Source organism: Giraffa tippelskirchi, chromosome 3 (genome assembly GCF_054371585.1).
Source record: "Giraffa tippelskirchi isolate mGirTip1 chromosome 3, T2T-mGirTip1v1.2.pri, whole genome shotgun sequence".
Taxonomy (NCBI): Eukaryota; Metazoa; Chordata; class Mammalia; order Artiodactyla; family Giraffidae; genus Giraffa; species Giraffa tippelskirchi.
In genome coordinates this window covers 144,128,744-144,146,983 of record NC_137277.1, presented here as the reverse complement: position 1 = coordinate 144,146,983, position 18,240 = coordinate 144,128,744, and the positions used below count along the sequence as shown (strand labels likewise).

General features: G+C 40.7%; 1 protein-coding gene across 31 annotated transcripts in view; it reads left to right on the top strand.

The window, feature by feature from the left end:
* Positions 1 to 18,240, top strand: part of ANKRD44 (ankyrin repeat domain 44) — a 314,879-nt gene that overhangs the window by 231,422 nt on the left and 65,217 nt on the right. For all 31 annotated transcript variants that reach the window (XR_014079916.1, XR_014079917.1, XR_014079925.1 and 28 more), the window contains one exon: positions 2,821 to 2,932. Coding sequence is in view for 19 of the 31 variants with exons in the window: in XM_081581477.1 (XP_081437603.1) it covers positions 2,821 to 2,932 (112 nt within the window). In the remaining 12 variants the exon portion in view is untranslated. The remainder of the gene's footprint in view (positions 1 to 2,820; positions 2,933 to 18,240) is intronic.

Sequence of the window (18,240 nt, the reverse complement as noted above, 5' to 3'; positions counted from 1 at the left end):
CACACTCTCATCAGCTTACAAACAGCACCCTCCCCATCTGCAGACAGCTGCTCTGTCCCCTTCATCCTACCTGCCCCTTTCTGGTGTCTAGACAGAGATTCAGCTGTTACTGTGATGGAGTGAGTGCCAGCACCCAGGGCTGTTGATACCTGGGAAACTCTAATGTTTCATCCTCTGAGAGTCCTTCCTGGACTGGAAGTCGTGGTGAGATGGTTGTGCTGTACCCAGTGCAGTGCCCAGCATGTAGCTGGCGGTCAACAACTCTTTGTTAAATGAATGAACACGTGAATGCCCAGTGCCCACATTTTGTGTCCTGCCCCTGTGAGATCAGTGGATGGAGTGCTCTAAGAGTTCGCACTCAAACAGTCCTTCACTTGCAAGGCCCTAGTGTGAGTTGTAGGGACTTAACTTCGTCTGTGACTGGGGTGGGCACAGGAAACAAAGAAGTAAGTAGAACAGAATAACCACAGTTTTGCCCTAATATTCCAAAATTAAAGTAATAATATTCAAAGACTGTAAAATTTTAAGCCACCTCAGCAAATGCTTCATTCTCCAGTGAAATGCAAGCTTGCCCCAGGCCAGAGCAGCCCTCTTCCAGCTGGTGGAGAGGGATGGAGCAGGAGAGGCAGGAGAAGGCAGGGACCAGCCTACTGGGGAGCTTTTTCATGCAATAAAAGGCTACTTCCTTGTGCAAATACACCCTTGATCTAATGTGCATCTCTTGATTTTGTGGCTTAGGTGCCATAATTACTAGTCCAGGGCCCTAGGTAGTGAAAAAGACAAGCATTCCCAGTTAAAAGTGGATTTCATTTCCCTTGGGAAAAATGTGGAGAATATTCACATTCTATAATACTGTTGTTATTTCTAATAGTACTGTTGGCAATTATGGGCTTCCCTGGTGGCTCAGACGGTAAAGAATCTGCCAGCAATGCAGGGGACCTGGGTTCGATCCTTGGGTTGGGTAGATTCCCTGGAGGAGGGCATGGCAACCCACTCCAGTATTCTTGCCTGGAGAATTCCCATGGACAGGGGAGCCTGGTTGGCTACAGTCCTTGGGGTCACAAAGAATCAAACACGACTGAGTGACTAAGCACAGCAGAGTTGACAGTTATAGTTCAGCTATGTTCTGTATTGAATAGCTCTTTGGGTGTAATTCCCAGTGTTTTCCAAATTACCTGTTAAATTTATCAACTGATTTTTTAGAATATAATCCTTTCAGAAGCTGGAGATTGTGTGTCCACAAGAAAGCTATCCCTATTAAGTGATTTTATTTCAAGAGCCAAATTCAGTTTAAAATGAATCACACCTGGGATTCAGTCCATGGGCATTTCATTATGAAAGTTAAAAAAAAAAAAAAAAGACTTCCTTTTAAGGTACAAATCACCAAATGCAGCATGATATGTCAGGTCTCCAATAATAGTTTGACTTATTACAGAGCATTTTATGGATGAACCATGTGGCATGTAGGTATTAATTTTAAAAACTTCTCTTTCATCAAGTTTTCTAAAAATTAAAATGTCTGTTTCAATATCTGTCTCTGTGTGTGATTTATTTACTCCTTTTGCCTTATACTGAAAGATAGATGATGTCATTTTAAGGTTTCTGAGTAAACTATAGAATTTTTCTATTGGGAGGTCTTATTTAATATACAAGCTTCTATTTAGAATCTTGCGATTTTGATTTGAGTATGAATTTGAACCAGCCTGGCCTTGAAAAGGACATGTTTGTCCCTGTGTCCAGAAATAGAGCCGATATAAATACTAGAGAGCTGTGCTCCCTGTCTGGCTCTTCTCTCTTTCCCATTTGCAGCAGGCCCTGCGTAGAACGCACCATGTCCCTCGTGTCCCGGCTCTTCAGCAAAAGCAGTACCACACCCCTTCCTCTGACCTATTGAAAAGTTGTTTTTTTTTTCCCAGAAGAGTTACAACTGTCAGAAAAGGCTTTTAAAATTTATTATTTATCATTTTACTCTAGTCTGTATTCCTAGTGATACAGTGTCAGCCTCTTTCTTCAGAGGTGGTAAATGAATTAATCTTTTCTATTTTTTAAGTGTTGGCCCAGTCCTTATGTCTTTGTATTGTTTTGGCTATTCTTAGATTCTTTTCTGTTATTATTTTCTTACTCTTTTAAACTTTCATTTTCCAACCTTTTGATCTCAGAGTCTCCAATAGCAAGGTTAAAAATAAACCCACCTCTTTTGAGGTTTATCCCTTTGCAATGCCTTGACCACTTCTTTATTATGCTGAAAACTTATCTTTTGAACACGGAGCTCTAAAACTTATTATTTAGTAGTCTTGATCACAAGCAGGTCCTGTACCTTAAGATGAAAAGGGGAAAAATATTTAATTATCCTCTAGTTCCTAAGTTCCTCCTTCTAGTTCCTAGGCTACCCTGGTGGCTCAGCAGGTAAAGAATCGGCCTGCAATTCGGGAGACCCAGGTTCCATCCCTGGGTTGGGAAGATCCCCTGGAGAAGGGAACGGCAACCCAGTCCAGTATTCTGGCCTGGAGAATTCCATGGGCTGTATAGTCCATGGGATCACAAAAAATCAGACACGACTGAGCAACTTTCACTTTCTTCTAGTTCGTAAAGCCTTTCCTGAATTCTAGAATGGCTATTTTAAGCTGAGATAAAGATAGATGCACAAAATACACATAAAACATCCAATATATAAATCCTAATTGCTGTAGAATCTTTAAAGAAACACTTCAACTCACAAAGGTCTTTGTGGCACATTCACAGTAAGAGAACATTAACATTGATTATCCCTTTTGGTCTAGGGATGTTTTCTGAAATAACATCTCATCTTTATACTTACAGATGTCTAGAATTTCTGCTTCAACATGATGCAAATCCATCTATCCGGGACAAGGAAGGCTACAATAGCATACATTATGCTGCTGCCTATGGCCACAGACAGTGTCTGGAACTGGTGAGCTGTTTTGATTTGTTTTCTCTAACATACACACACATACATCCAAGCCTGAAAATGCTGGTCTGAATCTCTCAACAAAGACCCTTACTGCCTAATTCAGCCCCCACTAGAAGTCACCTGTATTAAATTAATCAGGCAATTTTTTGGCAAGTGATTAAATTGTTTCCCTTTATAGTATGTAGCTCTCTTTGTTCCATTTATTCCCATTCTAATCTCAGAGCTAACTAACAATTGATTCTTTTCCACATTAACTTGTACTAGGAATGTTAGACTCTGGTACGGACACAGTTTCTATTTTGAAGATAATTTGGATGTATCAGAGAAGCTTAGTATGTATTTCCAGAGTCATGCTTAGCACCCCAGTATTTGATAACAGTGTCATAAGATGACTTACATAACCATTAGGCATGTGGGTTTGTCATAGTCCTGCATCTACAGTTTAGGGAAAGAAATTGGCAAGAGTGTAACAGCAGAATTTACTGGAATTTTTAAACGAGCCCACATTCAAACGTACAGTGATCAAGAAACACTTGGTTTGGAGTGTGAAATTCTTCTGTTGGTATAGGTTACCAGATGCAAACTCAGATGTCTGCAGGGATAAAAACATAAAATAAACAAGTGAAGTGAACCCACGTATGGAATAATAGGGGGTGGTGGGAACTGTGGCAAATAGAGAGGGCAAGCTCTGTTTAAGGGGAGAAACAGCTAGTCAGCAGTAGCTGATGGAAACCAGGTGGTACTGCAAACCCAGGTTTGCTAGAATTCCAGTGTTTCAGGAGAAACTACAAATCTAGGCTTTTTATGTGGAATTTCCTGTTTTGAAAACACTGGGTGGGCTAGAAAGGAAAAATAGGGGTTTGTGGCCAAATCCTGCCTGCAGGCTACCATTTGGCATCTTCTGATCATCACCCTTGGTTCAGCCTCACCAGGATACATGGGGTATCCCAGACTGACTCTCGGATTCACTGATAGGTGTCACCTTCCTTACTGGACTCCGACTCTTTTCCTTGTCCTTTTGAAGGAGAAGTTCTGCTTTTCAGAGTTATTTGAAATATGTTTGGGGAAATACTTGCCCCTCATCGCCTGCGCAGTTTGAGAAAGGCATAAGGCAGAAAGCCTGAGAGCACTAGTGTGAGCTCGTACATAGAAATGACTCAGTGATGCCATAGCAAGGTCCTTTACCTTTGGCCTTGCTGCTGGTTTCAAATGGTTCCACTTAGGGTCATTCTTACTACATTTCTTTTAACTGTGATTGTGGGAAAGTGTTCATGAAGACCACCCAGTTTGGAAATGAAGAGGTGATTATTCTATTGTTGACTCTTGTGTTATTTATTGGTAAATTTTACCTATCTTCATCATTCCTGCAGACTTCCAAGTCTTCTTTTTCTGAGTTTCTTGTGGATGCTGAAGGTTTCCTTGCTTGACTTTGGAGGTGGCATTTTTTTTTTCTCTCCAGTTTAATTCTATCATTATTCCTTTTCCACTTACTATGTCTGCATAACAAATCACCCTAAAAAGTTGGTGGCCTAAAACAACATTCATCACTTATTATCTCTGTTTCTGGTCAGGAATTCATGTGTGACTTAGCTGAGCAGTTCTAGTTAATATCCTGTGAGGTTACAGACAGTGTCTGGGGCTGGCATAATTTCAAAGGCTTCTTTTCTCACTTGTCAATCACCTGGGTAGGAAGGTTCAAACTGTTGACGTTCCTTGGCCTTTCTCTCTCTCTGTGTGGTTTTCTCTAGCATGGTGTTTCCAGAATAAGTGGATGTTTTATATGGTGCTCACGATGCCCAAGGTGTCTGCCCTAGGAGAGAGTGTGAGCGAGAGTGCTAGCAAGTAAAAGGAAGAGACCGTATTACTTTTAATGGTTTAGCCTTGAAGTCCATGTTTTGTTGCATCTGCTCATTGCCGCAGTCACAAAATCCAGAGAGGTGAAGCATTGAGTCCACCTTCCAAAGGGAGGAGTATCAGAGAATTTGTGGACATATTTTAAAACCACCCAGTTCCATAGGAAGATGTAGGAAGCCAGCGATTTCGATTAATTTCTAAATTAAATTGAATTTAGAGTAGAATCTTAAGTGGCCAAGGGGCAATCTCTTATCTTACAGGTGAGCAAACCAAATCCCAGGGGGATTTACTGGGTTGTCCAAAGTCATATCTCTGGTCATTGGAGAAAGTGGGGCCATGATAAGGAACCTTGATTTAAAACAAATTTTTTTTTTTTTTTTTTTTTTTTACCACATTGTTGATCAAAGCTCTACCACCACCCAAGGCTTTTTGACATAGGGCAAAATCTTGGTAGACTTAAGGCAATGTCACTTCTTCCTTCTAATACCAGTCGTGGAAGTTGATCTAGACCTGTCAGCAAATAGGATTTTTTAAATCTCACAAAAGAGAGGCTTCTCACAAAGTGTGTGTGTGTGTGTGTGTGTGTTAATCAGTGGCAGAATAAAGGTTTACTACTGTAACTATTCATATGAACCTGCATTCCAAAGTGTGCTTAAGACATCGCTGTCTTTCATTGGTTTTCTCTATGAAGACCATCTGTCATCGTTGGACATATGAACTTTTATTTCAGAGTTTGTTACGATAATCTTGATAGTTTGTGCTATTCTAAAGTACTTTGTGCTATTTTAAAGAACTGTGGATGGAGGTTTGTGACTTTGTACAGGAGACAGGGATCAAGACCATCCCCAAGAAAAAGAAATGCAAAAAAGCAAAATGGCTGTCTGAGGAGGCCTTACAAATAGCAGTGAAAAGAAGCGAAACAAAAAGCAAAAGAGAAAAGAAAAGATATACCCATTTGAATGCAGAGTTCCAAAGAATAACAAGGAGAGATAAGAAAGCCTTCCTCAGTGATCAGTGCAAAGAAATAGAGGAAAACAGTCGAATGGGAAAGACTAGAAAAAGAAAATCAGAGATACCAAGGGGACATTTCATGCAATTATGGGCTCAATAAAGGACAGAGATGGTATGGTTCTAACAGAAGCAGAAGATTTTAAGAAGAGGTGGCAAAAATACACAGAAGAACTGAACAAAAAAGATCTTCACAACCCAGATAATCATGATGGTGTGATGACTCACCTAGAGCCAGACATCCTAGATTGTGAAGGCAAGTGGGCCTTGGGAAGCATCACTATGAACAAAGCTAGTGGAGGTGACGAAATTCCGGTTGAGCTGTTTCAAATCCTAAAAGATGATGCTATGAAAGTGCTGCACTCAATATGTTAGCAAATTTGGAAAACTCAGCAGTGGCCACAGGACTGAAAAAGGTCAGTTTCGTTCCAATCCCAAAGAAAGGCAATGCCAAAGAATGCTCAAACTACCGCACAATTGCACTCATCTCACATGCTAGTAAAGTAATTCTCAAAATTCTCCAATCCAGGCTTCAGCAGTACATGAACCGTGAACTTACAAATGTTTACTATGGTTTTAGAAAAGGCAGAGGAACCAGAGATCAAATTGCCATCATCCACTGGATCATCAAAAAAGCAAGAGAGTTCCAAAAAACCCCATCTATTTCTGCTTTATTGACTATGCCAAAGCCTTTGACTGTGTGGATCACAACAAACTGGAAAATTCTGAAAGAGATGGGAATACCAGACCACCTGACCTGCCTCTTGAGAAATCTGTATGCAGGTCAGGAAGCAACAGTTAGAACTGGACATGGAACAACAGACTGGTTCCAAATAGGAAAAGGAGTCCGTCAAGGCTGTATATTGTCACCCTGCTTATTTAACTTATATGCAGAGTATATCATGAGAAATTCTGGACTGGATGAAGCACAAGCTGGAATCAAGATTGCCTGGAGAAATATCAGTAACCTCAGATATGCAGATGACACCACCTTTATGACAGAAAGTGAAGAAGAACTAAAGAGCCTCTTGATGAAAGTGGAAGAGGAGAGTGAAAAAGTTGGCTTAAAGCTCAACATTCAGAAAACTAAGATCATGGCATCTGGCCCCATCACTTCATGGCAAATAGATGGGGAAACAGTGGAAACAGTGACTGACTTTATTTTTCTGGGCTCCAAAATCACTGCTGATGGTGACTGCAGCCATGAAATTAAAAGATGATTACTCCTTGGAAGGAAAGTTATGACCAACCAAGACAGCATATTAAAAAGCAGAGACATTACTTTGCCAACAAAGGCCCATCTAGTCAAGGCTATGGTGTTCCCGGTAGTCATGTATGGATGTGAAAGTTGGAGTATAAAGAAAGCTGAGCACTGAAGAATTGATGCTTTTGAACTGTGGTGTTGGAGAAGACTCTTGAGAGTCCCTTGGACTGCAAGGAGATCCAACCAGTCCATCCTAAAGGAGATGAGTCCTGAGTGTTCATTGGAAGGACTGATGTTGAGGCTGAAACCCCAATACTTTGGCCACCTGATGCGAAGAGCTGACTCATTTGAAAAGATCCTCATGCTGGGAAAGATTGAGGGCAGGAGGAGAAGGGGACAACAGAGGATGAGATGGTTGGATGGTATCACCGACTCAATGGACATGAGTTTGGGTGGACTCCGGAAGTTGGTGGACAGGGAGGCCTGGCGTGCTGCAGTCCATGAGGTCGCAAAGAGTTGGACATGACTGAGCAACTGAACTGAACTGAAAACTACTTTGATGATTTCGTCTTTAATCTCATTGTGTAGTAACTCAGAGAACGATTATCCTGTAACACCTCGTTTCTATGTAAATAATATATTGCACGTTATTTTCATTTTTCAGGAAGTCATTTCAGGGCCATTATTTCTGTTATCCAGTGAAATGATTTTCTGTCTACAGAAACTTTCACAAGTTCTGTATGATAATGAAATTATCCCCTTGATTAGATCAACACTGTGTGATTTGCAAAGTGATAATGATTCTTGGCAGTTATATACATACTTGACATGCAGCACTGTATATTTTAGTGTATATAGCATAGTGACTTGACTTACATATGTAGTGAAATGAATGCCATAATAAACTTAGTTAACATCCATCATCTCATATAGATAAGAAAGGAGGAAAATATGTTTTTCCTTGTGATGAAAGTAAGGCCTGTTTTTGAACAATAAGTGGACTTTTTGAAGGACAACTTTTCTAACTTTAACTTTCTCACTAGAACCAAGATGCCTTCATATCCTTAAAGCTCCCATTTCTTTGAGTTCTATGTGTTAGGAAAGCAAACCACTTAACTAGCATCCACTAGGAGGTACATTTCTAAGACTCACCACCACCATGCCAGTCTTCTCCCTTGTCTCATGACACAAGCACCTGGGAGATCATCTGTTTTACAGGTTGAATCCTCTGTGTTAGATGCTAGAATTATGACAGTGAAAGACATGTTTCTGGAAGCTCATAATGGCTTCCTTGAGCCCCTGAGCAAGAATTATGCAGGGAGATCTTTCCTTTCGTTTGTTTGATTTTTTTTTTTTTCTTGGCCATGCCGGAGCACTTGCAGGGTCTTAGCTCCCTGAGGAGGGATCAAACCTGTGCGCCCTCCAGTGGAAGTACAGAGTCATAACCATTGGAGCACCAGGGGGTTCCAGGGAGACCTACCTTTAGGTCACACTTCCTAGGCTATGTTTGTGGCTTGTGAAAGGAGTGGAGAGAGTAAATGAGTATTTGTGGTCCCTGGGCCTTTCCTAGTAGGGCCTTTGTCCTTTGGGGATGGAGTAGGATTAAAAAGGATGGGTGGCCATCAGAGTCAGCTGATTTGTGAGGTTGATACTTAACTCAGTGTGTGTTTACTTGGCATTCATGGTTTATGGTTCCTGTGTATGACCATAAGCTTGAGTTAGTAAACCATACTTTGTGTTCAGTCTATTTTGCTATAATCAAAAAGGAGCAGAAATTATTTTAGTTGTTTTCATTCTATTTTCCTTATAGAAAGTTATATTGAATTCATTCCATGAGCAAAATACTTCTAGAAAGTAGGGTGAACCCCTTAGCCTTAATAGAATAGCCAAGGTTCAGTGTTCTGCCAAGTCTGCCTACTTAGGCCAGTGTTTTCAGCTGGTCTTGATCAAAGATATATGTACTGTGTGTGCAAGCAAAAATCTGCCCACAAATGTATGCTGAGAGCTGTGATCAGTCATATTCAATTGGGATCAAAATATCAAAGCGGTATGGAGACTTGGCCATGAAAGCATATTGTGTCTGAATAAAACTTATGTTTGAGTGGAGGAAGGGAGTTGGCAAAGGAGAGCTCTGTGCCTCCCTTTTTCTTTATCTGGAATGTGTTCTTACCGACTCTGGAGAGAAAAATCAGTCATGCCCCTATTTGGAGTTTGCAAGTTTATATGGGCATCCTATTTTTCTTTTGTAACATTGAAGATTTGTCTGTGAAACAAAGACTTTTGTGGCTTTGTTATTGAGATGGAAAAATATATGTGCCAATATAATTACATCAGTTATCTACAGAAATTTAGAGAGATGGTTTGAAAACGCCAGGCCTCGGACTAAACTCAGTCCAAGATTCTGCTTGGAATTTGGCTGCTTCCTTGGGACCTTCTCCCTCTTTCACTGTTGTGAGCTAATTTGAACTTCAACTTCGAGAGTATATAGGGGTGACAGATGCCCCTGCATGTTTATTCTAGGAGTTTCTGGGATTCTCTGGAGGTAATTGTATCTTGGGCAACAGAGCATTAAAATTATGCTGCTTTTAAGTGTGTCTTGTATTTATCACAGGGTTTCAGTAAACCATTAGCACCTGGCTCTGTGTAAGATGTACTTACACTGGCAGTGTCTAATTAAGCTTCTCAAGACTAAGAAAGCAGGATAGAGAAGAGGGGTTAAATTAAAAAAAAAAAAAAGGAGAGCTACTTAACAGTCAGCTGAGGACATGATGAAAACCCAGTGAACTTGAACCCCAGCCCCAATCGAGTCTCTGATGGCTTTTTTCTGTCCCCAGAGGTACTGCTAAGAGATGGACCTGAGGGTGTACATGACCTTCCAGCAGGCAGACTTCCAATGGGCAGTGAAAACTTTAACAATGCTAGTCTGTGTTTCCCTCTAGTTAATTCATTGAAGAGGAACATAAAATCGTGTAGGGAACTCTTTTTAAGGGAGGGAGCAGAGGGTGACAGATATTTTGATGCTGTTGGCCGTCTCCTTACTGCTATGAATAAAAATATAAGCCACAAATTTTGAATCAGAATTTGGATATGAGTCCATGTTCAGAACATTGAAACAGGCAGTAATTGTGACAGAATGTTCCACTTATTTCTATGTAATAGAGCAAAAAAAGAAAAATTTTTGGCTTTAGTGTGAATGAATTTGGCAATCAATGAAAGAACCATTCCATGGGATGTATTAATATGAACAATTTCAGATTCCACCTTCAGTCGCGAACTCAGAACAGTGGAACCATTGCCCCCACATTTCAAAGTCAGATAGTAGTTTGTACCCCATGGCCCCCCGGCCCCTTGAAGAGGTTGGAAGACTGAGAGCAGATAGTTCTGCTTCAGATCTCCCCACTGCTCCCCTGCCCCTACAGCATGAGGGAAAGGATCCTTTTTCCTGATCCCAAGCCCAGCCAAAGAAGTTTCACGGAGATTGCTTGGATATCTGATATGTATCCCACACAGTGTAAGGGGCTGAGTGGACTGGCATGTGATGAATCTAAAGAGGACTGAATGGCTCTGGTTTAAGCTTGCTTGCTGGGAAGTTAAATAAAGAGGCCTGTGATTGAGAAATACTCTACCCCCACCAGTGACAGGTCAAGAGAGTATGTTTCCCAATGTCCAAATGTGAGCCAGGGGCCAGAGGGAGTTCTGCTGGCTGCTACTCAAGAGGCCTGCCTGTAAGTGTGGGGAGATGCAGGGTGCCTTGACGGAGAGGGAAATGTGGGCTACCAACAGAGAGGTAGGGAAAGTTGGGAAGCTGGGAAATTGTTGGAGAACCTGAGTAAGCATCCAGGAGACAGCTTTAAAAATCTGACCCAGTTAGAGGAACACTGCCAGAAGGGTGCCATCAGTAAGACCATTGTCCCTGTCCCCTCCGTGGCCTGCTTTTCCCTCTTCTCTTCAGTCCTGGGGGATTCAGAAGCAGCCAAGAGGGGGATGGAGGAAGAGAAGCCATAGTCTGGGGAAAAGAGAAGTCAGTCTTGTCCCTTCCCCACTAGGGGAGGCGGGAAGAAGCTTTGCATTAAACAGCATTCAGTGTTTGGTACTATACACGGGAACAGACATTTTAGTTTGCTGACCTGAAGTTATGTTTGAGACTAAAGGGCCCAGAGAACTTTTTGTTATTTGTTGGAGATTTTATCTGAGGTGGCAGGAAAAGAAGTAGCCTCATAAAGATTATACCAGGTATAGGAAAGGGAGAAAAAAGTTATTGTTTGATTATACCTCTTGACTCACTGGTTCAAAGTGAGTCACATGCTTAAGAGTCATTGTTTTAGGAAAGATTACCACTGAAATCTAAAGAAAAAGAAACTATTACCCTTTAAATATAATTTGAATTTAAATACCAACTGTATAAGACGTAGATTCTAGTAATGCCAAGCATTTATCAGGTACCAAATTGCTGAACAAATTAATTGCAGTTGTAAATGATCGAGCTTGACTTATTGATGAAACTTAAATGCTAGTTTGTAAGTATTGTGACTATCCTGTTAGGAAGGTATTTCATAGAATCCACAGGTGAGAGAGAAAATGAAATTGTATTTTTCTGTGGCTTGACCTTTTCTTTAGATTTGACTGCTTCCCAAAACCAACTCCAAATTTTTATTCCAACCTCTCCTCTATTTTTTTTTTCTTCAAAAATCTGTAAAGCTATACTGATCCTCCCTCTCCCTCCCCCTCTTCCTTCCTTCTTTTCCTCCTATGCAGTTACAGACCCTTTAGGCAGGCCTGGGAAGGGTAGGAAGGCAGTTCAGCTGGTACTGGAGTCCAAGGAAAAGGATATCAGGATAAGCAGCTCAATAAAGAGTGGAACTCATGCAAGGAAAGTGCCCTAAATGTATATGCACTAAACAACAAGCACATTGTGTGAAGCAAAAACTTATAGAAATGAAAAGATATATAGAAATCCATAATTATAATTGGGGACTTTAGCAGCTCTCTCTTAACAATTGATAGAACTAGATAGAAAATCATCAAGCATATAGAAAAACTCGGTAATATCATCAGCCAAGGTGATCTAATCAACATTTATACAACATTCTACCTGACAACAGAATGCATACTCTTTTTTTCAAGTGTGATATCCTGAACCATAAAACAAACCTCAATAAAAGTGATAGAATTGGAAACATATAGAGTGTGTTCTCCCGCCACAATGAAGTAAAACTAAAAATCAGTAACAGAAAAATCTCCAATACTTGAAAATTAAACAACAGGCTTCTAAATAATCCATGGTCAAAGAAGACATCTCAAGGCAAATCCCCTAAACTACGTTGAACTGAATGAAAATATGACAAAGAAGACATTGTCACTTGGCTTTTCTGTAGTTCAGCAGACTGGCAGAGTGTACAGCACCTAGAACCAGACCCAGTTCAGATTTCCCCTTTTACTAGCATTGTAACTTTGGTTGACCTTATCAGAAAAAAAAGATAGCATTTTCTTCTGCAGAAAATTTAGCTTTTGATTATTTTACATTTCTGATATTAATATCGATTTGCATTCCCCAAACATAAGTAGCAATGGAGAGAAGCTGGCAAGAAGTGTTACAACAACCCTCATGATAAGCCAGCCTTTGGTTAAACATGGTCTTTGAATAAACCCCTAGTTCAGTTACCTGTGTGTGTAATCTAACAACCAGCTTTAACCATGGCCACCGTGAATGCTAAATTGTTCAACATTTAAACTACACTAGCACTTACAACACTATTCAGAACACAGTAAACATGGATGCATTGCACAGCCCAGCCTACTCAGTTGCATGCTCAAGTTTCCCTGGAGGAAATGTCCAATTTTTTATCTCTAATGTCAATCCTGTCCAAAGTCCAGGCTCATCTGTGAGATAACCTTCTAGACCTCTCCATCCAGAGGTCCTTCTGGAACCTACGTGGGTTCTGAACTTTTGGCACCAAATTTCATGGAACTTTGATCAACATATGAGGTCAGCAGACTCTCAGTCCTTAAAAGAATCAATCCCTCACTCAAAACAAAACCCTAATTCTCTTTCAGAGCCTTTTCTCCTGGGGGACAAGTGTAAGAACCATGCCTATTCTTAATAAAGTCGTAATAATGAATGTTTATTGTAAAAATATTGGGCCAGGCCCTGTGCCTATGTCATCTCATTTAATTCTCACAACAGCTCTGTGAGATAACTCCTGCTTTTAATCATATTTCACATGTGAGTATTGTAAAGTACAAAGAAAGGGAGTAACATGCCCTGGGTTTTACAGCTGGTGTGATATAGAAGGACTCAAATCCATGTTTATCTGACTCTAAATTCCAAGCTCTTAACCATATGCTCTTCTGTCTGGAGAACTGGCAAGCTCCAGACTTTAAAAGACAAAGCTGTCTTAGAGCATCCAAATTCACATCTACCAAGACAGTGATGTCCAAACAAAAGTATCACTGAGATGAGCAGTCTTCTGGCTTTGTCAAAGGGAAGCAGGAGGACCTCAGATGATACCAGTAATGGTTATGTCTGCATCATCCGTTTCCCTGCAAAGCTTTGTCTTGACCAGCAGTCTGCATTTTCTTTTTTTGTCAGGAGAGCAGAGCCACCTTACAGGATTTCCTACCCCGTGAGAAGTAAAGCCACCCCAGCTATAGTTCTGAAGTATCATTATTGGCCATCCACAACACTGACCCCTGGACTTCATGAAAGCACTCTAACTTGGGCCTAGCCCTCTTCCTGGAATCTCTGTTCATTATCTTTGTAACAGCTGCTGTCAGCTCGGCCTCCCTCTCCTTATGATAACAGCTGCCAGGGATGACCCTTTCCATCTGGGGGTGGACTAAGTAGGGGTGAGGGGGAGCAACTTCCCAGCAAGACTGTTTCTCCAAAGATGCTTTATCCTTGGCAGCTGCCAAGGACTCCTCACTTGTGAAGTCTATACCAGGTCACTCTGACAATCTCGTCCCTTCTTGATCCTAATTCAATAACAGAAAATGTAGAGGCCTGAGCATTTTGAAATCAGACCAATAGTTCACATACACACCTGTGCCTCCAAGGTCATGGGGTGACAATACTCACCAAGAACAAAGAGCCCTTCTGAGATTCCAAAGACGAACAGGGGCCCATTCATTTGTAACAGCTGAAAGGAGTATTTAGAAAAACCGTATCGCTCAGTGATAACTAAGATTTATTTTCTCTAATGAGAAGATCCCTATAATCTGAATAATAGCATCACTGGATTTAAATTCTGTGGGCCATTCTGCACTTGGAAAAGTAGCTTTGTCAATAGTAAACAATAACTTTCACTTGATCACTGGGAAGACACTTACGATAGCCTGAGAACTTCCCTGGTGGCTCAACGGGTAAAGAATCCGCCTGCAATGCTGGGGACGGGTTCGATCCCTGGGTTGGGATCCCTTGGAGAAGGAAATGGCAACCCACTCCAGTCTTCTTGTCTGGAGAATTCCATAGAAAGGGGAGCCTGGCAGGCTACAGTCCATGGGATTGCAAAGAGTCAGACAAGACTGAGCAGATGCACACATGACAACTTCATAGCATTTTTTCCCCAAATTTGAGGATCCGACCAATGCTGCAGATCGTGTAGTTCTGTAGTATGTGTTTAGTGAAAAAAAAAAATCCTCGTGTTACTGGACCCTGTGCAGTTCAAACTCGGCTGTGTTGTTGGTGTGTTAGAATTTTGCATTTCTCTTGTTTTTATCATTGTCCACATAAAATTTGATCTTCCAGATAAGGTACAGGTGCCATGCTGTGAGAGCTCAGGGGAGGGTGTACTCTGTTTATAGGTTCAGTAGTTAATGAGAGATTGACCAATACTTGTCAACATAATGTGTTTGCTGTGTTTGTCTCTAGATTCCTTGTCTTATCACCCACCCAACCCCCATTTGTGTGAAGGTGGAATAGTAGCACCAAACCTGAAATGAGTTGAATGATGGAGAATGTGGCTGGATGTTTGGACTTGGTTAGACCAATCGACCAACACATTGTTTTCAGAATATCAGAAGTTTTCATGATGGTTTCTTTCCTTTTGATGATATTTGCATTATCCGCCAAATAAAAAAGATACAACTCACATCGTACATTGGAGTAATAGGAAAATGGATGCTGTATATCAGACTGTGCTTCTGAATCCCATACCATCTGGGATCAGCCATTCATAAAAGATTAAACGTGAGGCAGGCACATATCTGAATATATGTGTGTCAGTCTCTCCCATCTGTTTTAATTGTGCTTAAAATAATAACAGCTTTCTTTACCCACTTACTTAAATCTGTGTCAAATCTTTTAATGTTCATTAGTCAGAAGTAGGCTGTAGTGTTTAGCTAAGATTTCAGAATCCCACCAAGATTTAATTGAATAGAAATTTTCTTTGAAATTGTGTATTTTAATGACTGGACTAGAATCACTAAGATGTTAGTTGACGCTTATTCTGGGTAACTTACACTGTAATTTAACATTAAAAATGGTGTCTGAAGAGATGTTAACACAGCTTTTAGGGGAGACTAAGACCAGATAAGCAAAATGGCGTTTTGAAGCAGGGTACTTTCACTGTTACATAGATTATTATTATTAGCAAATTTTTTTGATATTCAAATCTGATATTTCCTTGTTCTCTTTTTCTGCAATTTTTAATCATATTACCATGTCCCTAAGGGCTTCCCTGGTGGCTCAGAGGGTAGAAGCATCTGCCTGGAATGTGGGAGACCCAGGTTCGATCCCTGGGTTGGGAAGATCCCCTGGAGAAGGAAATGGCAACCCACTCCAGTACTCTTGTCTGGAAAATCCCATGGACGGAGAAGCCTGATAGGCTACAGCCCATGGGGTCGCAAAGAGTCGGTCACGACTGAGTGACTTCGCTTTCACTTTCAGATTTTACATCCCTCTCCAGCCTACCCCTACCTCTCAAATAAAACCTCCCTTGCCTTAGGCAAATAAATTTCACCTTGTGCTGAGGCAAAAAGTAAATTAACACAATGATAATATAATTCAGGGTAAATTGAGAATATAATCTAGATGAAAACTATAGTTGATTAAAAGAGGTAGCTCTTAAACTTAAGAGTTGCTCTTAGAAGTCACCATGGAAACATGAGGGCAATGTTACTGCCTTGCCTGGTAATACACGAAGAACTGGGTATGCTTAGCAAGTGGAATTGATCAAATGTAACACCCTTGACCCTGAATATGTTACAGGGTTGAATACTTGTCATCATTTCAATGTGTCTGTCACTTAATGCAATCAAATGTTTTACAGTGCAGAACTTCAACTGAATTAGTTCTCAGATGAGTACTTTTGTTGACAGGTAGATAATGGATAGGGGACTGAATATGTTTTTAAAAATTTATTTATTTTTAATTGAAGGATAGTTTTAGAATATTGTGTTGGTTTCTGCCATATATCAACATGAATCACCCATAGGTCCCCTCCCTCTTGGCCCTCCCTCCCACCCCGTGAATACATTTTAAATAGTATGAAATCCAGGAGACCTGCTCCCTTTTTGTTTTAGATGCCAGCTTACAGTGGTCATTATGTCACAGAGTTATATAAAGACTCTCTAATTATCAAAACCTTTGTGGATAGCATTCATGCATTCATATTTTATCAATGAACTGATAATGCTTCCCTTGTAGCTCAGATGGTAGAGTCCACCTGCAGTGCAGGAGACCTGGGTTCAATCCCTGGTTTGGGAAGATCCCCTGGAAGAGGGCATGGCAATCCACTGCAGTGTTTTTGCCTGTAGAATCCCATGGACATAGGAGCTACAGCCTACAGTAGGTGGGCTACAGTCCATGGGGTCGTATAAATTCAAACATGACTGAGCAACTAACACACACAGTAATGTGCTGGGAGATGAAAAATTAAGCAAACTGACAAATCTAGGCTACTTTAATTTTCATTAACATCATCCATTTTTTCTTTTCATCTTGTGTAGTATCCCTTCTCTGTAGTATCCCTTAATAGGCTTTAATTTGCTGAACACAAGGCAATAAACAATGCTGGAAAAAAATCGAAAAGATTCACAGTCTGAATGTAGAGAGAACACCTCTCTGAATCCCCCAGTTCAACTCTAGTGCTTTTCTCTGTTAACTTTAAGCCACATTGATTTAAATATTTGGTGACTTTGAAGACCTGCAGTGTCAAGGGTGAGATGAAGGAGTGGGTAATTATTAGTATATGCATAACTATAATCCCAAGACATTTTTCCAGATAGTGCTTTAAAAGAAAACATTCTTTACTATTGAATGAAAAATTGGGCTATCACCTACAGTGGCATCACCTGTTGGTTTCATTTTTAATTCACTGAATGTTTATTGAGAACATACACTATTCCAGTTACTGCTCACTATAAAATGGACCCAGCTCCATCCCAATGGACTCAGCATACATTGTGATGTAAACTGCCAAAAATGCAGGCAATAAATGAAAGAACTTTTCAGTTGAAAATATGTGGTTTCTGTAAGATTCTTTGTCTTATCTCAACCCCTAGTTTCATCTTCTGAAACTCCAATTACACATATGTTAGACTGTTTGATAGCTATTGATTGTTACTTTTTTCTTTCTCCCTCTCTCTCTTTTTTCCCACTGTTTTGAATGTTTGAATCATTCCTATTGACCTCTCTTCAAGTTCACTGATTATTTCTTCCATGGTTGTATTTAGTCTGAAGAGGAATCTGTAGAAGGAATTCTTCATCTCTGATATTGTGATTTTTTATCTAGTGCATGCGTGTGTGCATGCTAAGTCGCTTCAGTCGTATCCAACTCTTTGCTAAAGACCCCATGGACTTTAGATCACCAGGCTTCTCTGTCCATGGGATTCTCCAGGCAAGAATACTGGAGTGAATTGCCATGCCCTCCACCAGGGGATCTTCCCCACCCAGGGATCAAACCTGCGTCTCTTACGTCTCCTGCATTGGCAGGCAGGTTCTTTACCACTAGCACCACCAGGGCCAGATCATAGGGTAGTTCTGTTTTAGGAAAATGATTTGATTTTAGGAAATGGCACCCCATTTCAGTATTCTTGCTTGGGAAATCCCATGGAGAGAGGAGCCTAGCAGGCTACAGTCCATGGGGTCGCAAAAGAGTTAGACACCACTTAGCAACTAAATGACACAACAATCTATGTTGTTAGAGGTCAGGATAGTGGTTACTTGTGGAAAGAATTAATATTTGCAAGGGGACATGAGAAGGACTTTTGAATCATTAGTTATATTGTGTTTCTTGGTTGATCT